The following is a 26317-nucleotide window of genomic DNA, read 5'->3' as shown; positions in this document are numbered from 1 at the left end:
TGGATCGATATAGTATCTACTTTCATACCCCAGGCAGTAGAATAGAAGAGCTTTTAACTAAATCGCATCCTCAAATTATTTAATACAAAGAAATCAAGATCAAAAGACATCCAAATATCAAACGTAATTTCGAAAAGTAAGTCTAGTCTTAATTACTCATGCTATATTTACATTCATATGAGCTAAAGCAAGTGATTCCTATCAACCGAAATGTTGATGTTTTCTTTCAAGCTCATCCTGGCCTTGGTGTATTCGTATACAAGCCAGCATAAAACATACACATTCACTGCTTTCTCTCCAACACATACAAATCCACACACAAAATTCCCTCATTCTCCTCCTTCCAAGAAAACAAACATCAACCTACATCGCAAAGAAGCCTGTCGGTGTCAACACTGACGTCGTTTGGGTTGTTGTTGTTGTTGTTGGCGCATACATATGTATGTCACCCCAAACCTACCAACCGACCACCACCCATCGTAGCTCATCAACCCCTCTCTGATGACGATGATGATGACACCCCTTCGGTCCCTCTTCAACCACACACAACACCAAAAATTTTCACCAGCTTCTTGCGGCTGGCTGTCACCCGTGAGGAAAAATCCTTCTACACACCTGAAACTACCAGTGCCTCGTTCGGACCGCACGTCACAAAGCCCCACACCATCTCGGGGATCAAATTCGGCAGACGTTAGCACGAGAAAACGATTGCAATGAAGATTTTTCCGCGGTTAAACTTTTGCACTCTTCACTTTTCACAGAGGGAGCTTGGGATGAATAATAATCTTGCTTTGCACCGCACAATCACAAAACACGTCCAGCCAACTCACGACCCGAACACATTCTGATTGGAAAAGGGGCGATTTTCCTTGGATTCACGATGCGGTGTTTACGATTGCAGATTGTGCTTGTGTTGGCGTGTGAGATGAACCACTTTCGTTCAGTTCTCGAGTGCCCAAGCGGCCAAACAACGCTCACGAACACCGCGGATGCGTACACGGTAATCGCAAAATACCCAATAATGACTACAAAGTAAGCATTTTCGAGGGAGACTGGGACTACCCATTCAATGAGTAAATATATTACCTATTTATGAGTATTTGCTACTCAAAAATGAATACTTACTACTTGTTTTTGTAGTTGTAATTACTCATAAATGGGTAAAATTTTACTCATTTAATGGGTAGTCCCAGTTTCCCTCGAAAATGCTTACTTTGTAGTCATTATTGGGTATTTTGCGGTTACCGTGTAGTGGTCTGTTCGAATAATACGTAATACTACTGATCAGACTACACTAAAAAATTACACACATTTTTATTGATGAATTTCCATGTGAAATTCCACATGACTTTTATGTTACCGTGGCCACACATAAACTGAACCCACTCAATAGTACACATGAAATTGTTGTGTCAAATGGATAGTAGGTGTGGTCACACATGGCTTTTATGTGTACTCATATTAAGTATGTGTCCGACACATACATATCATTTGTTGATCACATTGCAAAAATGCATGCACATAACAACAATATTTGACATTTTCTTAAGTACATCCCTAATAAACAAATACCACAAACGAACTATATCCCGGATGGGTAAACTATCCCGCAAATGGTTTCGAGGATACCCCGAATACGTCGTTAAGCTCTCTTTTGTGTTTTTTTTTTATTAGGGATACCACGTTTTTTTCAACACGGATACGAATTTCGTTCATTTAAATCAAAAATATAAATGTTTATATTCTAAACATATGAATTATTCAAAATACAGGCACAGACAAACAGACATAACACTTAGAAGAAAATTCTTCCAAAAATATCGTCAAGCGTATTTTGTATGCGCACTAGCACCATGTATCATCCACATTCCCAAGCATTGTTTTGCAACCGGAGCATCCCTCGTTCATGCAATTTTTTTTCACTAGTTGCTTTTCCCTCGTTCTGTCAACGCGTCAGGCGCGTCAGCTGTGTTGAATAAAAACAAAACAGATGGAAGTCAGTGATGTCGGTTCTATGAAATTTTCCGTAGATCTATAGAATTGATTGAATTTTGCAGAAATACGGATCCGTAGGAAAAATTCACAAAAGCTAAGACTTTTCTTAGGGATTTGTTTTGTTTACTTATTGTGCTTTTTCTTTTGCTGGAAACAAGTTTTTAAATGAGGTAATGCATCACTTATTAGTGCCGTTTCTAAATGTAGATGTGTCAATGTTATTTGTATCATCATGGTGAAGTTTTTTTTTTTTTTTAATTATTATTATTATAGTCATTTTAACGCTCTTGGGTCATTCGTGACTTGTCCGGGGGTGAGATTTGAACTCGTGAATTTGGCGTGAGAGGTATGGATGCTAACCACTACGCCGAGGTCACCCCCTTCATGGTGAAGTATTGAACATCAATAACTGGAAAAAGTTGATGGAATATTACAGTCATCAACATGATTTGTCCTCGAATTCTATGTACATCGTTCAACGTTGAATGTTAGGAACGGAATGACTAATGTGCAGCAGTTTTGATGTAATATTCAACAACTTTTTTTTTGTATTCGTTTTTTGTATTTTGTATTCGTGATGTGGTATGTGTTTCCAGTGGGATGCCTTGACCACTTATCATTTTCATCATATTTTTTACTAACTAGACGTGAAAAAGAACTGGCATCACTGATAAGTTCGAAATGTGGTGACTTTCTCAATGCTTCAGTGGCGCCACCATGACTAATGCAAGCACATTCCCAACTAAAACATTATTTGCGATGAATGTAATTGTGAGTGTAATGTCTGTTTGTCTGTGGTACAGGTATACCTCGATATAAAGTAACTGTCAATTTTGACTTCCATCGTCAATATATCCTTAATACCAATTGAATCGTACAAATTAATATTACCTATAGATGGAGGATTATCTCATCTGTCCGATGGTGTTATTACTCTGCCTGTTTGAATGATTGTTTGCGAGAAATCGGCGATGGCAGTCATAAGTGATACACACAAAAAATTATCGTTACTAAAATTGAAAAATCCATTGGTAGAATGGATCATTGAAGATGCTGAGGTTTTGACAGCACCGTACTGTGGCTACCACAGTATTTTACATTGGTTCGTCCGTATACAGTAGCGCAAAATGAAAGCTGTGGTGGGTTCAAAACTCAGCCATCTAAAATGATCCATTATAAGTTTTCGTTGGTTCTTTTTGGTAGAAAGTGTTTAGATTTCAAAACAAAAGTCAGATAACTGTCAATTTAAAAATAACTCGTTTTTTACTTTTAAAAGTTGAAACTTTGAAATCGAATTGTGGAACTGTTAATATTTGGGCAGTTTTATCACAATGATTTATGTTTCCATCTCAAATATGAATTCTTTTTAATTCAATTGCTTTTTACTTTGAAAAAATGAAGCATAGAAATATTTAATTTAATATATTTTAGTTTATTTATATTTTCGATGCTGACTGAAAGGGCACGGCATTATGGAACTTGAAGATGGGAAGCGTTTTACTCAAATATACAGTTGGCTCGACAGTTAGTGAAGGTGATGGTGGGAGTAGCCTTGCTTTCCAGCAAGTCTGACGAGGCTGCTGAAAATCAAAACACATCAATTAGGAAAATCGGAAGCAAGCAAACTCTTAACTCAAACTCTAATTCGAAAATTTCATCAACTAATACCCCGTTCACATTACAACCTATATCACGTAATATAGGCTGTCTTGCAATGAGCACTCATACATAGGATTTCCAGTGAAAACTAGATGTATGAGTGCTCATTGCAAGACAGCGTATATCACGTGATATACGCTGTAATGTGAACGGGGTATAAACCTCCAAATCCCGCAGCTGGAGTATCCTTCCGATCCTTCCACTTCATAGCGTCACCACGGATGTCTCCATCTTATTATTCTTATCTTACAGAAGAGAAACAAGCCGGTGCGGATGAAAATGTGGGAAAGTTCGAGAAACTGCTGCTGCTCATGCTAATTCTCACAGCTGCTTTCGTTTTGTTTATTTGTTTCGCATGTCCTATTTGGAAGGAAACACAGGTCCAATACTGTCAAAAACTTCGCACTGAAGAGATGTTTTGACAATTTTATATCTTTTATTCTAAAAAATAGACTTAAAATTACAAGCCAAAAGTGAAAGAAACACTTTTAAATCAAAAAATAAGATTACATTTAAAAAATTTAATAGTCGAAACTACGAAATTTGGGAATGTTTTAATTTGATCATGCATTATTTTTAAAGCAACAATTTTTGTTTTTTGTGTGTAGTTACGTTACATCGAGGTCGAGATCCAGGTATGCCTGTACATTGAAAACATGTTTAAAACTAAAATATTTATGGTTGAATTAAATTCAAATGCATGTTTATTTCAGCAATATAGAATTTGGGTAAACAATTTTTAGCATGTCCTTTTTTCCTTCTTGTTTACATTCGGCAAACTCAACCGAAAACGGACCACAAGCAGTGAAACCCTAGAAGTAACTCTAAGACTAGTACGTCCCGAAGAAACGTGCTCAACTGTTTGGCTTAGCTCTGGTATACTATCTTCGGTCCGCAGCTAATCGATTCACCCCTCGAAACATAGGAAAATCTACTAGCCCCTCATTTTATCTGTCAAACTTTCATAGAGAATCAAAACAAACATTGTGTAGTACTAGAATTTGTACTAGAATGGGATACGTTAATCGATTTGCTTGGGACCAATAGGCTAGTCAAGTAGTGAGCCAATTTAAAATCGTTAATTTCGTATTGATTGTTGGCGAAACCGAAGTAAAGGGTTCGGAAACCCACGAAAGAAAAACAAAAATTCGGAATGGATTGTGAACAGGATCTACAATTGAAACATTTAATTGAAACGTTTTTGCAAACATCCTGCTGGTGTTCCGGAATATTTTTGTTGAGAAAAATGGAAAATTTGAATAATGCCTTAGTGGTTATGATCTTCCAGATTTCTTGTGCGTGAGTTGAGGTAAAAATCAGTTTAGATCTGTGGAAAATGGTAAAATGAGGTGATTACTGATGGAAATTGGCAAGATGTTCAATGAAAAATGCTTGCGGCTTTAGGTAGGATGAAAACGTCGCTAGAACTATTCCACAGCCGCAGTCAGTTTATGAGCAAAAGAAGGACGCACATTTTTTGCCTGTAGACTTGGAGACATACTTCAAGTCTCCGCGTACATCGTACGGATTAGGCAAAAGATGTGCGTCTAACTTAAAAAAAAACTGTCGCATTAATGGCCCTTCGCTCATTTTCAACTTCTATTCAATTTTCATACTGCCGTACTCTAACGGAACTATCCACCTACCCTATTCTAAAGATCATTCTCTAGCTAATAAATTATCACACTAAAGCTTCATGTTAGCATTTCCAACCAACTCAACATTTTTGGCTGGAGCAAACGTGAGGATAACACAACATCATGGCTACTATATGTCACACTGCAAAATACAGTGTTGTCTACAGAGCAGCTGCTTGATCATGTCATAAGTTTACCAATCTCTTAAATATATAATAACTTTTTCCTGTCTCGTTTTACATAGAAACGATCTTCAGCAAAGTTCTACACACTTAGATTTTTCTACCGAGATCGGCTGTGCAAATCTCGGCAAAAAACGTTTCACTGAGGTATCAGCAAACATTTCATTTGTTTGCTGAGATTCTGCTAAGCATTATCCGAGACTCAGCAATCAAATGTCACTTTTGCTGAGATCTCAGTAAAACTTATTTTGCCGAGATTTGCACAGCCGAGCTCGGTAGAAAAAACTAAGTGTGTAGCTGAGAAAAATTTTCTATTATAATGGCTATCGAACTGTTTCGCAGCTCAATATGGAAAAAGACTAGAAGGCAATGAACAAAAAATTGAGATTTCCCATAGTAATTTACATGTAAACTTCAAATGGCTTGTGCGAAGTCTGTTTCTAACCAAATGAGTTGTAACTTTGGGAGGCTAATCAGGACCCGATTTGAAACCATTTAAGCACTGTGTAGCGAGAAAGTCAAATTTTGCATCAGTCTAATGAGTCACGCCAAGAGTGAAGCCAAGTCTACCTATTGAACTGTCAAACCGGCTACCTATCGTACAAAGTAAACAAATCCTTACGATGCTAGGAAAGGTCCACGAAAGGTATTGCATTAAAATATAAAATATAATCGAAGAAATGATCATAAACACGCAGTGAGCACTTATTTGTCATGGGATACGTTTAGTAATGATCAGTAATGAGAATTTCTACTATTTTTTGTTAAGATAAATTGACAAAATCACTTATATAATGATTTACTACAACCGCAATTTTTTTTTCTCGCTAGAAGTCATTTAAAGTTGATGTAGAAGTCCTCTGTTGCCAAGTGAAAAGAAAGGGAATCTTTCGAAAACCGTGATGCGAGTTCAACTGTTTTTCTCTCGGCGTGACTCATTATACACCGACTCTAAAGGGCCACACACATTAGATCCGTTGATTAGATTGCGTTGCGTTGACGTAAATGTGACAGTTAGACAATAGATTTAGCTGTCACTTTGCCGCAATGCGTCCGATCCGGATCTAATGTGCGTGGGCCTTAATATTTGGTTATGCATACGGGGCAGGGGGTAAGTCACTCTGCCAGCTTGTGCTAACACCCACAAAAACATACTTCAACACACTTCAATCAACTGTTTTTCTCCAGACGTTTCCACGTTTCAAGTTTCGCCCTAATTACAATCTACACCGGAAATATTTATTTTGAAAAACGGCCCCAACTCGGTGACATCAAAGCTAGGTCGATGAGGCATGATGCTTGCCGGGAAGGTTGGTAACGAGAATGAACTTAACGAAACGAAAATATTCATTCTTTGACTTGAGTTCATTCGTCACCAATCAAAAAATTCCAAACGGCCATCAAACACGCAGCAGCAGCAGTTGGAAATTTTCGGTGTAAAAGTTTGGAAACAAGATTTTCTGGCAAAGAAAGCCCCTAAGATAAGTCATAATTTCGTCTATCAACAGAAGGTTTTTGTCCCCTTCCGCGGGAGCTAGAAGAGCTAGTGATTTGCAGACGTTTGGGTCCGGAAAAGCGACTAGCAAAAGAAGCATCAGTAACATGGATGCCAGCGGCGGAAACAATACGAGCAACGGAAAACCGCTCAAATGTAACCAGAATGTTCAGGTCTACCTAAGGGTCAGGTGAGTCCGGAATTCGTTTGGTTGGGGGGGATGTTTCTGATGTATGGGAATGGGATTATTTTGCAGACCAACAAACACCCGGGAGAAGTTGATTCGCTCCCAGGAGGTCGTCGAAGTGGTGTCGAATCGGGACGTGCTATTGAAACCGACGTTTGTGGACACCAGAAGTTCCAAGAGGTTCACCTTCGATCGGGCTTTCGACATACAGTCGAAGCAGCATGAAGTCTACAATGCCGTGGTGGCCCCGTACATCGAGGAGGTGCTGGCGGGTTTCAACTGTACCGTGTTTGCGTATGGCCAAACAGGCACCGGCAAAACGTACACGATGGTGGGCGAGGAACAGCCGGAACTGAGCTCCGGGTGGGACGATGACACCCAGACGGGAGTCATCCCGCGGGCACTGAACCACCTGTTCGACGAGCTACGCATGACGGAGTTGGAATTTTCGATGCGTATCTCCTATCTGGAGCTGTACAACGAGGAACTGTGTGATTTGCTGTCCACGGATGATACGGTCAAAATTCGTATCTACGACGATGTCAACAAGAAGGGATCGGTTATCGTGCAAGGTAGGTGTAGTATAAAATATATTTGTAATTTACACTTTATAAGATTTGAAAGTTGCTGGGATTTCCTGAAGATAAAGCGTGCAGGTCAGTATATTCCGGAAGTTTCTCCGTGTTCGTCGCTCGGTGTTTTCAGTAAACTGATGCGCGGAGTTAGCAGCGATTCGACATTTATTTCCACCTTCTGCCAGCGTTTCCAGCAGTCACGATCCCGACTTAAATGGCCCAGTCTCTCCAGAAAAGTTTCGTAGCTGCAATCTTCCGGAGTGAAGGCGTATATTCCCATTTCACCTTCCTCCCTAAAGGCGTCCAAATCTTCCAGCCAAGTGCGATCTGCAAGCTTTTTTATTTCTACTCGGTTTGCTCTGCGACTACTGAGGCGATGATCGGACATCTCTGCAAAGGATTTGCTGAAAATAATGAATAATTGTTTTGAATCATTTGCAGCTATTACGTTCGGTTTAGATTACCTGGAAAAAGCGTAATTCAAAGCCTGCGCCACCAGGTACTTGGTAGTTTCGTGCCTCAAAATATCATGGATCCGCTCGTCCGCATCGAAGCTGTTCAACTGGGCTAGCAAGCTCGGACGAATCAGAGTAAACCGGACCAAATTCATAACTTCGCTGACATGTTCTTGTCGGTTTTCCCAATCCTCGAGCAACCAGATGCATGCCGCATAGAAGACGTCCGCCTCGGAGAACACTCCAATGTAACTCGATTTGAGCAGGATGTTCAGATCTTCCAGTGGCAATTGCATGAATTCTCTTGATGCGACCAACGGTAGGAAGAACTTGCAGATCCTCTTCAGAAGCATATTCTGAAGAATGGTTTGCTGGAACCGTGCCGCTTCGATGTACAACAGAAAGGCACGGTCCTCCACAAGTGCTTCGATGCTATCCATACAGATCCAGCACTGGTTGATCAGATGCTTTATCCGTAGATACTCCGCTGCAACGAAGACCTCAACAAAGTGCTCCCTCTTGATGTCCGCCTTGGGTGCCAGCATCCAGGCATAGATGATCTGGAATGCTTCTGGTGTTACCTTTTCCTGCGGCAGAATCACCGCCCGTTCGTTTTCCAGCTCGTCGAACGCCTCCGAATAGCACTGGAGCAACAGCGAGTGGCAGTCGAAATGGGTGTCCCCGATACGAACCTGCATATCCGGTTTCCGGAAGCTTTTAAGCCGTTGATCAATCAGGCTAAGGTGATCCAGTTTATCGTCAAACTCGATGGCCTCCCAGTGTTCCGTGTGGAGCGGATCGTAGCCTTGGTCGATGAGGGAATTGATTTCCGTTCGGCCGGACATTTTCTTACGCTTGAAGCTTGCCTCTGATGGAGGAACTTCTGGTTTGATCAACTTGATTGTGAAACGTCAGGAATGGAATGGAAAAAAATCGTTTCTTGGCCATCGCCTACTGGAGTTTTTAGGTCGGCTCAATATGGTTCCAGGTAGAGAGGGTCTAGTAAGGTGGATTCCGTCCTGAGCGATATTTCACGCGCGGGGCGAGATTTTACGAAGGTACGAGAGGGAGAAAAGTACTAGTCTCTCTCATGCCAACGCAAATTTTGCTCCGCTTCGCTAATGAACGCTTAGATGTGAAAATAACATCAAACTATGAATTCATCCTAAATTTAAAAAAGAAGATATCCGGCTTAGCTCGGGAAGTGTTTATGAATTAATAATTGAATACGTCTAAAGCATCAAACTTCTTCACTTAAGTCACTTTTTTTTTACAACTATAAGTCACTATTTGGTCACTTATTGCTTTCAACATGGTCACTAAAATCACAATTGTTGACAGCATTGATCGCTACCAGCCTTGTAAGTGTCCTATTTTTTAACCCTTAAGTTCATTAAATTCTTCTAGACACCGACTTGAAGACCCGTGGTCCTTTTTCCCGTTTTCAGTTTCCATTTCCATTATTTAATCAACCCCGTCCTTTTCCCGTTTGCATCCATTCCAGGGTTGGAGGAAATTCCGGTCCACAGCAAGGACGATGTCTACAAACTGCTGGCCAAGGGTCAGGAACGTCGCCGGACGGCTTCCACCCTGATGAACGCCCAGTCTTCCCGTTCGCACACCATCTTCTCCATCATCGTGCACATCAAGGAGAACGGCATGGACGGCGAGGAACTGCTCAAAATCGGTAAGCTCAACCTGGTCGATTTGGCCGGAAGCGAGAACATTACCAAGGCCGGCAACGAGAAGGGAATCCGAACGCGCGAATCGGTTAACATCAACCAGTCGCTGTTGACTTTGGGCCGCGTGATAACGGCATTGGTCGAACGGACGCCGCACGTGCCCTATCGGGAGTCCAAGTTGACCCGTTTGCTGCAGGAATCGCTCGGCGGAAGGACCAAGACATCGATCATTGCGACCGTGTCTCCAGGGCATAAGGACTTTGAGGAAACGATGAGCACACTGGAGTACGCTCATAGGGCGAAGAACATCCAGAATAAACCGGAAGCGAATCAAAAGCTATCGAAGAAGACGGTCATCAAGGAATATACGGAAGAAATTGATCGACTCAAGCGGGAACTGTTGGCTACCAGGGATAAGAATGGAATCTATTTGCCCGAGGAGACTTACAACGAGATGCTGTACAAGTCGGAAGCTACCACGAAGGAACTGAACGACAAAGTAATTCTGATCAAGGTGCTGAAGGAGGATTTGGCCAAGAAGGAGTCGATTTTCAAGGAGGTCAGTTTGAATCTGATCGAAAAGGAGGATATGCTGCGCCGCACGGAGGACCATCTGTGCCACACGAAGCACGAGCTGACCACGACGAAGCGCTTTCTTAACAAAACGAAGCGACGCTATGCGGAGAAAAAGGTAGTTCTCGATAGACACATAAAGACCGAGGAAGCATTGACCAATCAAGCCAAGGAGCTGATTGAGGTGGTGGAATCAGTTCAGCAAGATACCAATGGGTTGCATGTAAGTCGATGGGTTGACAATATTGACAGGGTACCATGGTGAGATGTCTGTTTTGCCTTTCAGGACACGATCGATAGAAGAAAAGAAACGGATCATAAGAATCAAAGTGTTTGTGAACAGTTTGTGGAACAGCTGAAGACTCGAATGCAGGCAATGGAAGGAAATGTCGCCAATCTCACGCAAAATTGCCACCAAATATCGTCTTCGATTGTGAGTGATTGGGGTAAGTTAATGCTCGGAATTCGCTCAATTCAGGACTTATAATCCAAGATTCGTTTCAGATAACTACCTCTCAAATCAGGAAACTTTACAGCGGGACGTCCAATCAAAAATCACATCCCTCGAGTCCCTATCCGGGAGTATGTCGTCGAAGGGATCCTCTCTGCTGACCACCTTTCGAGCCGATCATTGCAACTGGAGCTCAGAACAACTGAAAGTGGCACAAGCGTTCTCGGAAACGATTGAACGGGCAGTTGAATCCCTGCAACTGACGATCACAGCTAACGTCCAGTCTCTCAAAAAAACAATTGCCGAACAGGATGAGCAGCATAAAGCACTTCTGCACGCCACCTGGCAAGCATGCCGGGAAAGTGCAGAGCAAAATTTACAGCTCTGTGCTTCCCAGAAAGCGCTCCTCCTCGACATGGATCAACTGGTCGATCGGTTCGGCGAAAGCCAAACTCGAATCGAAGAGTTCGTTGAAACGTCGAAGCAAGCTTACGACAGACGAATGACCCAGTTGATGGCCATGTGCGAGGAAGTCAAAGCGGAACGAGCTGGTCTGGATCGTCTGCGGGATGTTGGTCAGAATGTAGCGCAAACGAAAGCTTCTGTTAAGGAACTGATCGCGAACAATGGATCCGCTGTTGACAAAAACGTTGAACACCAGACCGAATGCATCGGTGTTTTAGAACGAAATTCTCGGCAGCTGGAAGAGACACGACAGGAACATAAAGCAATCGTCGAAGGCCGTCTGCAAAATAATATTCTCTGTCCTGTGGAATCATTAGGCACTCAGCTGAAAGAAACCGTCACCCAACAGAACAGTTTGCTCGGAAGCTTCGAGGAAGCTTCTCGCGAGAGTTGGGAAAAGTTTTCTTCCGAGTTCGAACAGCACCAGGCGGAATGTTCGACTAGCCATACGTCGCAAATGCAAGCGTTAAGTGACAAATTGAACTCCGAATCTGCAGCACAATCCCAGTTCCGCCACACAACGATTGCCCTGAACAAGCAGCTCCAGCGGAATATCACCTCCTATCAGAATCAAACCAGCGCCAATTTGGCCGAACTGAGCGAACAGGTGGATCGCTTCCATCGGGACGAGCTGACGTTGTATCAACCGACGGGGCAGACACCGGTGCGGAAGACTGTCAACTATCCGAGAGACGTGCCAATGACGTCGCCGCACGATCGCATCATCCGTCGGTTCTGGCGCGAGCGTGGAAGGGCCGATCTGGATCTGTCCACGACCATTAGTGAGGTGAGTGTTTTCCAGTTCTCAGTTTTTTTCTTCTCTTAACAAAGCGTGTAATTCCTAAATTAGCCTTGAATTACAATCTCCAATGTCGGTTGGGCGATCCCCTTAACTTGTCATGCAAAATCTTGGACATTCTAGAAACAATCATGGAGGCATGGGTTCCAGGGTCCATTCTGAAAATTTCCCGAATTTATTCTGTATATTGTAGGATTTAAAATCTTCCTGTGAAAGGTCTTTGAACGTACCCGGGATATTCTCCAAAAAATGTTAGTTAGTTTTCTATCCTTGAGGGCAATAACCATCTCGACCACCGACAGCATGCGTTCAGACCCGGCCACGGCACCGGAACGTACTTTACCGGCCTGGGAGACGTACTTCAGAAAGCGATGGACGAGGAACTCCACCTCGACATAGCGGCCTTGGATCTAGCCAAGGCATATAACCGTGCATGGACCCCTCATGTCATGAAACAATTGGTTGACTGAGGTCTGAGTGGCCATATCCTTCACTTCGTTAAAAAACTTCCTTTGTTGCAGAACCTTTCAGGTTCTGATGGGGAAACACCGCTCATCATCCCGGGCGGAAAAGACTGGAGTCCCCCACATCATCTTATTGGTTGCAATGAATGGTGTCTTTAGGGATCTCCCAAAAGGAATATACATCTTTGTGTATGCAGACGACATCGTTCTGCTGGCTATCGGACGCACCCTCAAAGCATTGCGAAGAAAATTGCAAGCTGCTGTATAAGCCAGGGCAGGCTTCGTATTGTCCCCAGAAAAGAGCGTGGTTTCCCATCTATGTCGCTCCCGCTATTGGCTGCTATCAGCGAACAACATTCCGATACCCATCAAAAAGACCATCCAGGTTCTCGGAGTGCGCCTGGACCGGGAGCACACGTTACTGACACTAAAGCCAATCGCCGCACGGGACTAAACCTCCTGCGAACACTCTTCAAACCACACCGCAGCAGCAACAGAGAGATCATACTAAAGGTAGCCAAGGCGACCGTAATCAGTAGACTATTTTATGGGATTGAACTAACCTGCCTTTCCAAAGACTCTCGAACCACGCGTCTAGCCCTAACAGGCCATCCGCATCGTCGTAGGTCTTCTGCCTTCTACACCCGCTGAATCGGTGTACTGCCGTTCCAATATGAAATCGCTAAAACGCTGAGCTGCAGAACATCCAGTTACCTAGAAAAGACCACTGGGAACCACGAGGTCTTTCTCCTCAGAGAGGGGAATAGTGCCCAAGAAAGCCTGGTCCATCAAGTGGTCCCACCCATATCCAACTTACACTAGCCAAGCGCTTTAAGGCAGGGAAGAACTCTCGCACTATTTATTTATTTATTTATTTATTATTCTCTTCATTGGACTTTTGTTGTCTAAATGAAGATTGATGGGGAAAAGCCTATTTGGCAAATATTTGCGCAAATAGGCGTAAAAACCCCATATCTTTTCAAACTACAAGGAACAATATAAAAAGGACAGAAAAACACATCAATTATAAAAATAAATACCGAATAATAATAATAATACTATGGTCTTCATCATAAAAAAAAATAATAATAACCTCGTCCTATGGCACGGAGTTATCCTTGGATCAGTCGAGGCCGTCATCGCAGAGTTGATCGGGAACAAAAAAGGAAACAGGTAGCAAAATTCATCAGATGTACATTAATGGACAGTTACTCACCGTCTTGCAACAATTTGCTGATTGAAAGCAGTTGCATTTGTCGAACCGTATCGTCACCTATCCAGCAGACTACGTTGAATCCGTTGACGAAATATTTCCACTGTGCAGTTGAAATCGAAAAAAAAAACATAGAATTCATTGAAACGGGCAGACATGAACCGTATTGGATCATGTAATCCGTAATTAGCTGCACGGGGTCCGAGATGCAGGAAACTTCTCGCTCGTAGAACTCTTTCAGGTGCATAGATGTCGAATTCAGCCAAAATCCCGGGAGAGTCGATTTCGCTTATCAGCACTTTTGCTGCAAAAACTGCCTGGTTAATCTTCCGCCTACGTTCAAGAGTTTCAATACCCAGTAGTTGGCAACGATCTTCGTAGGGTGGAAGGTTCGTAGGATCGTTCCAAGGAAGGTGGCGAAGAGCGTAACGAACGAATTTCCTCTGAACAGACTCGATCCTCGCTATCCAAACTGTTTCATACGGACACCATACTACTACACCAAATTCCAAGATCGATCGCACTAGAGAACAATATAGAGCTGTCAGGCAGGTAGGATCCCGAAACTCATCAGAGATCTTAAAGATGAACCCGAGTTGCCTGTTAGCTTTGGCTATGATATCCGTGTAATGTAGCTTAAATGTCAAAGCAGAATGCAGAATCAAGTGTAATTCCTAGATCACGAACGTTGTCCACACGCAAGTGATGATATTGCATTTTTGAACACTCAACGTGAGAAAATTCCTAGAGCACCACTCTTCGAAACTATCGATCAGGTGCTGCAACCGCAGGCAGTCAGTGAAGCATCGCACAACCACGTACAACTTGACATCGTCTGCATAGAATGACCGGCAGCCAGTTGGGAGTATCAAACCGATTTCGTTATTGATTATGGAGAATAGCAGCGGTCCCAAATTGCTGCCTTGAGGAACGCCTGAGTTGTTTGAAAAATATTCCGATTGATCAGACCCGATTTTCACACAAAGCTCTCGATTGGTAAGATACGATTCAAACCAACGAGTGAGTCCATGAGAAACACCAAGCTTCTCGAGTTTGGCAATTAGAATGGCATGATCAACCCGGTCGAGAGCAGCCTTGAGATCCGTGTATACGACGTCCACCTGTGCCCCTGCCTCCATATTCCGTATGCATAGGGAAATTAAAGGAGCGAGGTTTGTTGAGACCGAACGTTTGGGGTGAAAACCATGTTGGTCAGGAGAAATGTAGTTTCTACAGCTGGTAAATAATGCGTCGTTGATGATTATCTCGAATACTTTCGAGCAGACACAAAGTGAAGTAATTCCTCGGTAATTCTCCACATTTTGTTTGTCTCCTTTCTTGAAAATCGGGAACATGAACGAAGATTTCCAACGAGAGGGAAATACACCTTGTTGTAACGAAATATTGAACAGCTTTGAAAGCGGAAAGGAAAGCTCTGTTGAGTATTTTTTGAGTATGGACGATGGAATGCCGTCAGGCCCAACAGCGTTCGAGAATTTCAGCTTCTGGATGGCAGAGTCGACGAGGTCCAATGTGACCGTGAAAATATCAAAGCTGAACGCATCACTGGGAGTATCTCTGATCCCTTCAGCAACTTGGCTTAACGATGCCGTTGAATCGTTGAAAACACTCTTGAAATGCTCAGCCAGGAGGTTACATTTCTCTAAAGAAGTGTTGGCTCTTTTATCGCTCAGGTGAATCTCAACCGGTAGCCCATCCTCTTTCCATTTTGTTTTCACAAACGTCCAGAATAGCATAGGATTACGCCGGAGATTGGTCTGCATACGTCTTGAGTATTTCTTGTATAGAAAACGGTTGTACAACACAATAATCGCTTGGTGAATGGATTACGGGACTGGCTGTATTTTCGAAGAGCCTTCGATCTCACACGTGTTGTAGTCGAGCATTGGACCATGCCGGTTTTGGAGCAGGTCTCCTCAGAGGCACACAATCCATTATTAATCGGCTAACAACTTCGTCGAAATAGTTAACGGCTTCATCAATGGACGAACACAAGTCAAGCGACTGCCAATCTACCTGGGCAAGTGAGTGATTTAATGCGACGTAGTCAGTTCTACGAAAGTCCAGGCTTTGTACATCAACGATGTTTTCATAGAAAACAGGAACTGATCGATTGATGAATGCTTCCAACGCTGGATGATCGGCGTCTAGATGTATCAGAGGCTCGGATGCCTCAGCAACACTGCACTCTAGTGCAGCGGCTTCGTTCACCAACACAAGATCAAGCAGACGAGAGTTTCTGTTTGGTACAGAATTAATTTGCATTAAACCATGCAGGCTAAAACCATCCAAAAGAGCACAGCAGGAAGCAGGCATGTACGACCGAAGAATGTCGCGGAAATATTCCAAACAAGCCCAGACTGGTTATAGTCGCCAAATAGCAGAGCTAGATCGTTGTGATGTAATCGGGACAATACAGCACCAATGGAACTGATATGGTTGTCAACGCAGCTCAAATTAGGTTTACGGTCAGGAGGAAGGTACATAACGCCGATGCTTATCATGTTGTGTGACGTCGTAATCTTCACCCATAACTGCTCAAGACAAGTACTAACCGGAGCAGGCTCGAGGCAACAGTTCAGTCGTTTGGAAACCGCGCTGAAACGTGGAGGCTGATCAGGCGAGGAATTGGTTTCAATAAACGCATACTTGCCTGAAATCGAAGGTTGGAAGACGCCTTCACCGTTCTCAACCACAGGGCCAGAACGACTACGATGGCAGGAATCAGTACACACGACTGCGTTGAGAGGCTTAGGGGCTTCCATGAGGCGGTAGGCAATGCGTTCTGGGCTGACACTTTCAGAAACGTGGCAGCTATGATTCGGTGCAGTATGTTCAGAATCGGTGTTATAAAGGAAGCCGTCATCGGTGGACTGCAGACCGTGATGTTCAGGATTGAAATAAGCAACATCAGGCGAAGAATTGTCTTGATCACATTTGTACTTGAACGCTGGCAGGAATCAGCGGGACTGGACTAGAGGAACCAGGGGCTTCCAAAATGCAGTCCATAGTGCGACCCGGGCGTGAAGTTTGATGACTCATGCTGTACAGTGGTTGTTTAATGCCGTTGGCAACAGAAATGCTACTCAACAGGAGGAAGTCGGTGAAGGATTTGGTATCTAGAGGCGCAACACTGGAACTTGAAAACTGATCAGACAAATACCTGTTGCTACTGGAAGCATACTTGCCTGAACATGAAGGTTGGGGGACCTCACCGCCATACTCGACCGCAGGGCCAGAACGACTATGATGACTGGAAACAGCGTGCACGACCGGATCGAGCGGAAGGAGGTCCCCCATAGTGCGAAAGGCAGTGCGTTCTGGTTTACAGGAATTGGGAATAAAATCGACTTCATCAAGTGATGCGCAGCTTCGATTATGCAACGCTGCATGTAACTCGGAATTAGATGCCATCCATTCCGGCGACGGGAGTGGAATAATGCGAAGGACCCGAAACAGGAGAGATTGAACGAGGCAACCACATGTGTTTTTGAACTTGTGTCCTCGAATTCGCGGAACAAAATCCCCTCTGGCCAAGTATCCGAACTCAAAGCAATTTCGCGTAGTTTTGTAACCATTCCGACCTTTTACGAAATAAAGCTCATTCGACTCGTATCGGATCCCTTTTTCACAAGCGGCACAACCTTTACCGGATCTTCGCACTGAACGCTAGTTTTGACTAGCTTCTCAATTGATTCCGGTTTCACGCTAGGGTGAATACGGGAGAGGTACAGCCAGAACAACTCAGCAGGCTCAGGAACAGTCCGAACATCAGCATCAGTCACCGCTTTAGTACCACCAACAAGTGGTTTGCTAGTCAGTAGGGCTTCATCACGGCGACGTTTCAATGGGGGTTGACGGGTCATATTTCCGGAATCCAGATTTGTCGGAGAGGATGACGCGATTCGTCTCGTCAACTGAGCAATTTCCTGTCCTTGTTTGGCCATTTCCTGTCTGATCTCAGCATGTGCAATTTCTTGCCTCTCGGTAATAGAGTTGATCAAAGTTACGCACTCGTCACACATCCAGTACAAGTTCGGACTTGACTGGATAATGTTCAGAAAAGCCTTGTACAGCTTCGTGTTCGCGCACCTCATGTGTATTATCCTGTCACAGAAAGCCATGCAGGAAACGGACTCTTCATCGCCTTTAACAGGTTTTGCACATTTGTCACAAGTAGAACTCATGATGAATATGATAGCAACTGAACACGCGTGTGGAGATGCTCTAATACGCTCGTCAATCGAACGGTGGAGGTGGATTCAGCAGTGCGTCTGATCTTGATAACAACAACACAGCAGTAAACACAAGATTTCCGATACGAAATTGATTCAGCACTAATTTCACAACTCGAAATATACACTATAAACGATAATTCCACGACGAACTTCACTTCTCGCTGATTGCTGACGTGTTTATGCAACGATACACAACGGAGAAAATAATTTTTCGCTAACCGGTATGATAAAAAACCATTAATCAAACCAGCTCAAAAACACCATACAAACAATGCCATCAACACAATGTAGTCCATGTGCACAACCCCCTAGTGGAGCTACTCAGAACTAAATACGCCAATTTTCAACACCGCTTCACGGACGGCTCTAAGGCTACGGGAAGCGGATGCGTTTAACAGTTTATTCTTTCGACTTCCCGATCAATGCTCTGTCAACTCGGCGATGGCCGTGGCCATCTACTTAGCCCACTACGCCCTGCCATAAACCCATGTGTGTTCTAACAGATTCTGCCAGCGTTGTATATGCCTTGAACTCAGCAACATCAAAACATCCCTGGATCCACGGAATACAAAAGATCGCACCGCCGAACACCTCATTTGTCTTCCACATCTGTTATTTATTTTATTTATTTATTTACTTGTCTTCGTATAATAAAAACGCACAGACCGGATTATTAATGTCTAGTTAAAGAACTAATCCTATTTTTAAACATGGTTTTCGAAATATTAAAATCATAATCTTCACGCGATTCGTTGAAACGACGGCAGCAAACATCCAGTGGATTGTTTTGACCGTAGACTGTACGATGCTGAGGAATACGGAGAAGGTCATTTTGTCGCGTCTGCCTAGCCGGTGCATTGAACTGGATTTTCCCTAGAAGTTCAGCACAATCTACATTGTTGTCCAGAATGTCGAATATGAACAGCCGTTGCAGAAGAATCCTTCTATCAGCCAATGTTGAAAGACGAATTAAAGCACAGCGATCCTCGTACGGCGGAAGAACAACCGGATCGTTCCATGGTAACAGTCGTAGAGCGTAGCGGACAAAGTTATACGTTGAATCTTTTCAATGCGAAAGCAAAGCGTGACGTGATACGGTGCCCATACTAGAACGCCATCTGATCTGATGAGTCCGCACAGATCGTTAACAAACAGCACGAAAAGTAATGGTCCCAAATGACTTCCTTGGGGAACCCCAGAAGTAATTGAGAACGTTTCAGATGAGGTTCCACCGAGGCGTACAAAAGCCCAACGCTCAGGCAAGTACGATTCAATCCATTGAGTAAGCCACTGAGGGAATCCCATGCGTTTGAGTTTTTCCACTGCCAGTGCATGCGGCACTTTGTCGGATGCTTTAGAAAAGTCGACATAAACTGCATCGATCTGTTGTCGCTTTACAAGGCTGTCCACAGGAGAAGAAACGTAGCACATCAGGTTGGTTGTTGTTGACCGCTTCCTGACAAATCCATGCTGACTCTCTGATATCACATGTTGAACGTTCATGGACAAGACTCTCCAAGACTTTAGGAAAGCAACTCAAAATCGAAATTGAACGATAATTTTCGACGTCATTACCATTACCACTTTTATGAATGGGAGTGATGGCTGCAGTTTTCCATTTGTTGGGAAATATGTCCTCCGAAAGAGGTCTGTTGAAGAGTATACTCACAGGCAAAGCGATTGACTCCGCACACCGATTGATGAAGAAAGGTGACAGACGATCTGGACCTGCTCCTTTCGAAGTGTCGATAGAAACCAGATTAGCAAAAACATCTTGCCGAGAGAAGTTGTAGACGGTCCCGTTCAAGTCGTAATACGGCAAATTGCTCAAGTACGATTCAGTCAAAGTTGGTCGGTTATTACTTTGCACACTTCGAAAGAACGCCGAGAACAGATTTGCCGATTCTGATGGAGATTCAGCTGCCTCACCTTGGTAACGAAGATGTCGGGGCATTCCGTTGGATCGCTTACGGGTCTTCACATATTGCCAGAATTGTTGGGGGTCCTGTTTCAAACTTGCTTCAGTACGATGAATGTAGCAGCGAAAGCATTGTGCATGCAAAGAGTTATATTCGCTCTCTAAGTCACGCAGCTCAGCCTTATGCTGTTCATTCCTAGACCGACAGTAACGCTTCCTTGCCCTGCGTAGACGATTTCGCAGCCGTTGCAGTTCATTGTTCCACCATGGTTGTTTCTTCCTGTGGGTGTCGATCCGTTGTTTTAGAGGCACAACTTCGCTGATGATTCCATAAAGCTTGTCGTAGAATATCGATACCGCTTCGTCGACACTGCAACCAATTAGAAGATTCACCCATCCGACGTCCGAAATCATTGAGCTGAAAACTGCAAAATCACATCGCTTGAAGTCAAAATCTAACGGATCAGTTGCTCGGGAAATTTCACATTCGCTTGCAGTTTCAATCACAAGCACCAATGGTTTATGATGTTCATCAACACGCAGTAGCGGTGACGGGGGCTCCACAAGCTCGAGTACATTGATATCAGTAGAGAAAACCAAATCTAGTATCCTTCCATTCGCATTACCATAATGATTCAACTGATGCAGACCATTAGCGATGAACGATTCAACCACAGTGAACTCCTGCTCAGAAGACGTATTTGTAGGTAGCAAACATCGCAATTCTTCATCATGGTCCCATTCAAGAAGGGTAGATTGTAATCACCAACAACAACAACCAAACCACGATCGCCCGCTTGATCCATCAGTCTTTGAACACATGAACAGTGTTGTCCATACAATGCATTGTCGCTGTTGGGAGGGAGATAAATACAACAAACGAAGAGTTCAAATGTAGGCAGCTTGATCGGAACGATTATTGGCTCCAGACACTCGGTACCAGCAATCGAAACAGCGGCACTATTCAATGCATTACGGACGCCGACCAAAACACCACCACCTCGTCGAAATGGGCTTGTTGTGGCGTTGCGATCACAGCGATAGATTGTATAGTTGTGTGATAATTCAGAATTTGAAATATCAGCACCGAGCCAGGTTTCGGTGAAAGCTATCACATCGTAGTCAAATTGGGATGGTGCTAGCAGTACTTGGTTTGTTTTGGTGCGTAACCCACGTACATTCTGGTAGTACAGCGTGGACGTACAATGTATATTGTTAGCGAATTGCTGCTGTCTATCAGTGGAGTCTGGATGTAAAGGAGTGGTTGTGTTTCGGGACTGTGTTGTTGTGGTTATTGCCATATCAGTTGAACAGCTGATCATCTGTGAGGCTGCACCGATATCTAGGGCGCCCAGTGAACTACTGTGTTGTGGGTCCGAAGCGAAAAGTAGGCCGATCCGACGATGATTGCTTGGACGAAATACTATTCCTCGTTGCCACGTCGATCCAAAGAGGGCTTGTTCCTGCAGCTGCAAACCAATTCCGACTTTGAAGGAAACAAAAGTAAGTTCGTTAAGATTTTTGCCTTTGGGAACTAACTGTTCTCAGTACAGACATTAAAACATGGATGAAAACAACCCTTCAAGATGACTGGAACGTGGGTTACAAAAAGTGGACCACGTGACATCTTCAAATTGAAGGACACTACGAATCGACGGAAACGGCAGATCTTATCTCGGCTTCAATCTGGACACACCCGAGTAACCCATAATATGAGCAGCGCTACCTCTTTTCGGAAGTGGCGCGACGCTTGCAACACTATAATGACAGTCGTCAACTGCTCCTGCTTCCAGAACATCCCGGTTCACAACGGAATCCCGGACAGTATACGCAATGCCCTGTCTAATGATCCATCCACAGAAGCTGCTCTAATAGATTTTCTTAAGATGCTGGATTGTTCGATAAAATTTAATCACCGACCCCCTATTCAAAATAGCAACGCACCGAACACGGACCCGATTGACTTTAGACTGGATACCACACAACGATTATCTCATTACCCCCTGCCGTCCCCGACAAACAACGCAGAATAACAACGAATCACAAACGTACCCACTATGTACCAAGGGAACACCCTAAGCACACCTATACCTAGGAGAACCTCCTCAGGTTTCACCGAAAATTCTAAACTACGTTACTAGGGTAGACCACTTCAGGGGCTTTCGGAAATGAACCAGCCTACGGCTAAAAATCTCCTAATAAAAGAGAGAACAAATATCCTAATCGAGCATCATCCTGTAGTTTAACGAATATGTTCATAGAATCTACAGAACAAGACGTCCGCCAAGAAGATCACCAAACTCGGTTTGGATAATGATCTCCGAATTGTCCTTAGAATAGTTCCCCGAGCATCTCCGGCATGGCACAAAAATTTTCCTGGAAGATGTCCAAACTTCTCGTAGAAAGAAAGATCTCCGAACATTCCCCAGATGATTGCTGAAATCTCGAATAAATGCGCCTAGAAATCTATGAAAAAATCTTGTTACTTATTTGGATTCAGACATTCTCACGGAATATTGGAAGATCAATAAGTCTCTATTTCAGGATTTTGAACCAACATTTACATCATCCCATAATTTCTTCTTTGAATGTTCCATTAGGTAGGGGAAGTGGCTCTAATGTTGGCCTTTGGATCTAAGATTGGGCCCATCGCAAAAAATCTGCTATTTATCAATTTTATCTAGATGAACGCGTCATTTGGAATGGCACAAATTGATATTTTTGGTCGCTATTGAAAATTTAGTCGAAATTAGGGGCCGACATTACATCCATTTCCCCTATTACTAAAATTCCCTGACGTAGGACTGCGTCTGTGATTTCTATATGGAGGTACACTTTGCGAAAACCAAAAATGGAACATGTAACGAAATTTTGAAAGATTTGGAACGTTAATAACTCAGCTGCCTCTGGACCAATTTCAATAATTTTATCATCAATCGATCAGAAATATTTCTACGCATCCATAGCAATACTTCTGACAGCTGATATTCAAAAAGAAACTACATTGTCCAAAAGCGCCGAAATAACTAACAAATCAACCAATTCCGTACATGCATATGCTGCTTCCCCAACACAGTCATCAGATAATCGTTTCTAGACGAAACATGTCGACGTAGCATTTCTGCTTCCCCAACACCGTCATCAGAGAGTCGTTAGTAGATGAAACAAGTCGAAGTGGCATTCGCCTCCGATCTTCGGGCCTGTGCGAATAGGGATGATGCGTAACATTTTGCACACTCATCGCCATCACACTTGGAAGCAGGGGTGCAAGTTATTTTGATCGATTCTCTTCATCTACTTTCTGTTTCGTTAATAACTCGACGGCAAACACATTCATTGATACGTTTGTTGTTCTGGATGAGAGAAGAGCATAGCAGAAATAGTGCGAAATAGGTTAGTGACACCATGGTCATCAAAAGAGGAAATCGATAAAGAGAATTGACTTTCACCCCTCTGCTTCTAAGCCCCTTAATTCAGTCGTCGTTATAGCAATGAAAACTAGCATCGTACTGCTTTTGGTTCTTGGGTTACACTTGCTGGTTGCAAGGACCACCAAAAATATGAAATTACACCATTTTCTAGGAATTAAAGATTAGCCAGCTACCGATATCCCTTCTTATTTCTACTCGTTTGATTTAGCACAGTAGAGAAAATAAATAAAAGTTCTAATTTATCTGAAACAGAATCATAAATTTTGTCGAAAAAAGTGTTAACCGTCTTTCTTTCTTTTTTAACTACTAGTTCGTTTATTTACTAGGCTCAGTCGTGTGTGACACTTTGCGGAGCCAAAATCAGTAATGTTTGATTTACATTTTAAATAGCAGTATTTCTAGGTTAGTATTTTGTACCAATAACTCGTGGCGGGCTCGAGGTTAATGGGTAACAATTTCGATTGGAAGGATCTAGGTAGGAAACTGGTTTCTGAAGCCTCCTTCAGATACTACTCTCGGACGGTTGACCAAATCCTGGCTGGGCAGGGAACCGTCTTTCTGCTACAGGCTAAGATTTACCAACTTGTTGAGAGAAGGAGTTTAACGAGAAAAACTAAAAAGAGGAGAAGCTTTAGCTGGGTGGACACTGATATTCTGCGGCCTTTCAACCTGTCGCAGACACCAGTTCAACCCCTGTCCAGCAGCAGATGGGCCGAGACTTTTGCGAGTGCCCAATCATTGAACCGAAGAACATGGGATTGTCCGGTCTAAATGCCATCTTCCAAAGGCTTTCAAGGCCCTTTTCAGGGTGACCAAGATTTTCCAAAAGATTTAAATTTTTGAACATGCCCCAACTAAAATTCATATCAAAAGGTTCTTTTCAGGGCAATCATAGTCATTCTAAAGAGTATAAACAGAGAGAACCCAGCTCAAATTCCATTATTATATAAGACCACGTAGTACTACCATTGCGTAGAACCCCATAGGGCTGTCCCTTGTAGTTTTTCAATTTGTCCGGGCGGGAAAAGATCTCTGAATATCTCGATTCCTAGTAAATATCGGAACTTCCTCAAGATCCGCGAGAATTCTCTGGGAATATTTCAAAACTAATAGATACTTAAGCGACCGGTCAGCCGATGATTCCGTATCTTCTTCTGAGAGATCTCCGAATTTTCCATAGATGTGCTTTGAACTTACCAAACTTCCTCCAGTTTTCTCCGGCATCCTCTTCAATTTTCTAACCAGAAGTCTTCTTGCCATTCTTGCATATTCCAGGACAACGAAGATGTAAGTCTGCTGTGCACCAGTCTGATCACTGACGAGATCCGGAACTCGACTCCCCTGCGAAGCAACGTGGTGCTGGACGAAGATCGGAAACAGTTCAAGGATCTGCAAATCTCCAACATTCTACCCAAGGTACGTCAATCGACATTCAAATAATCAAATAAATCATGGGTGATGAAAACTGAATCGGAAATTGCTTGCAGGACACCATCACCATGGAATGCGAAGAAAACAAAGAAAACATGGAAACCATCAACGAAACTGTCTGAAAATCAGAAATCATTCTTATCGGCTCTGAACCGATGCACGCACAAACACCCACAAACACGAGAGAAAAGAAGAAAAAATGGTATTTGCATAGTGCATTTCTTCCGCTTGCTACTCAATAGCTACTAGGTACTTCTAGTTATATTATATTTTATGTTCACCCATTGACGTGTACGTACGGAACCCTCGTTATTCCTTAAATTTACTTCAAACTTCAGAGAAACTTGATGCTTCAAAATCGTACGAGAGTACCATGACTTTACGGCGGGAGAACCTCTATGATTGTTGGATATTATTCTCTGTTGCAGTAAAAAGCTGTTTTATAAGTATAAAAAAATGCAATTTTCAGAGTAACTCTTAACTTAGTTGTGCGTTGTGTGTATTTACTTCGAAATGTATCCATTATTTGAAACCCTCCAAGATAACTAAAAGGGAAATCGAACGAAATTCTTTGAAAAAAAAACAATATTACGAGGGGATTAAAAGTGAATGCTTCTTGTGCAAATTAAAGGGCTATCTGAAGATCGCATCGATTCATGGTGCGACCATGTAATTTTTCTGAGGATAGTTTTTTGGCTTCTCTGTGCTTGTCACGCCAAACAAAACAAAACTCAGTGTGTACAATTTAACAAACAATAATTTATTTCATTACTTCACTTGTCTACCGAATCATAAATCAAATAAGCAATAGGTGTCACAAAACGTGTATTCTCACTACTGACGACTCTAAGATCTCCACTACCAACATCCGGCGATCTATTTCGATTGCTGCTACACCAAGCCCTACGCAACTCCGTGCCCATTCCCGCTATCCGAACGGTCAGTTTGATTGCTTTACCTTGCGACATTCGTATTCGTTTGAAGTGGCAATCTTGCGTTCGCTGTTCCCTTTCGCCGTCCTCCGACAGTCTTAGTGGTATCGATTTACTTATCACAGTTTCCTCACAGCAGCCGATCTCGATGATGACTGAAGCGTTACACGGCTCATCCATCGACAGCCTGTTCACTCCCGTGTAGATCCCCATTCCATATAGGTTCAGATCGCGAGATGCCAGAATCATTCCAGAAATGTATGGCATCAGATTTATCTCCGTTCTGCTCCTCTCTTCTTCGTGAATTTTCCAGGCTAAATTTTGCCGGATTACGACTATTTCACCTCTCTGCGATTCCGGTTGATGTTCCACCCACCGATCGATGCCTTCCAGTAGCTGCCGGTTCGAGCATTGAAGCGTTTGTAGATCTAGAATTTTCCTAACCTGAGAACTGCAGAGATGAAGAAATGCGGGATGTTCCAACACTGCCACCACGTCGGCACCTAACTGCTTT

The 26317-nt window shown here is 43.2% G+C and overlaps 3 protein-coding genes across 3 annotated transcripts in view; 1 reads left to right on the top strand and 2 right to left on the bottom strand.

Annotated features, from left to right (window-relative positions):
• The window catches only part of LOC135713726 (flotillin-1), a 33746-nt gene extending 32916 nt beyond the window's left edge, over positions 1-830 (bottom strand). Inside the window, exon 1 of the mRNA XM_065236946.1 lies at positions 616-830. Coding sequence (XP_065093018.1) covers positions 616-667 — 52 coding nt within the window. The 5' untranslated portion in view covers positions 668-830. The remainder of the gene's footprint in view (positions 1-615) is intronic.
• Positions 831-6873: 6043 nt separating this feature from the next.
• LOC135713697 (kinesin-like protein Klp61F) lies at positions 6874-25345 on the top strand. Its single transcript, XM_065236893.1, has 7 exons — positions 6874-7158; positions 7225-7727; positions 9690-10663; positions 10727-10886; positions 10945-12143; positions 24716-24856; positions 24928-25345. The coding sequence occupies exons 1-7, from the start codon at positions 7076-7078 to the stop codon at positions 24991-24993; spliced, it is 3126 nt and encodes a 1041-aa protein (XP_065092965.1). The 5' UTR covers positions 6874-7075; the 3' UTR covers positions 24994-25345.
• LOC135713779 (actin-binding protein IPP-like) lies at positions 7813-9030 on the bottom strand. Its single transcript, XM_065237014.1, has 2 exons — positions 8195-9030; positions 7813-8134 (listed from the first exon to the last, which is right to left on the bottom strand). The coding sequence occupies exons 1-2, from the start codon at positions 9028-9030 to the stop codon at positions 7813-7815; spliced, it is 1158 nt and encodes a 385-aa protein (XP_065093086.1).
• Positions 25346-26317: the final 972 nt, after the last annotated feature.

Source organism: Ochlerotatus camptorhynchus, unplaced genomic scaffold, assembly GCF_037179485.1.
Source record: "Ochlerotatus camptorhynchus isolate MF236.1 unplaced genomic scaffold, CSIRO-AGI_Acam_v1.1 ptg000577l, whole genome shotgun sequence".
Taxonomy (NCBI): Eukaryota; Metazoa; Arthropoda; class Insecta; order Diptera; family Culicidae; genus Ochlerotatus; species Ochlerotatus camptorhynchus.
This window is presented reverse-complemented; position numbering and strand designations above follow the sequence as displayed.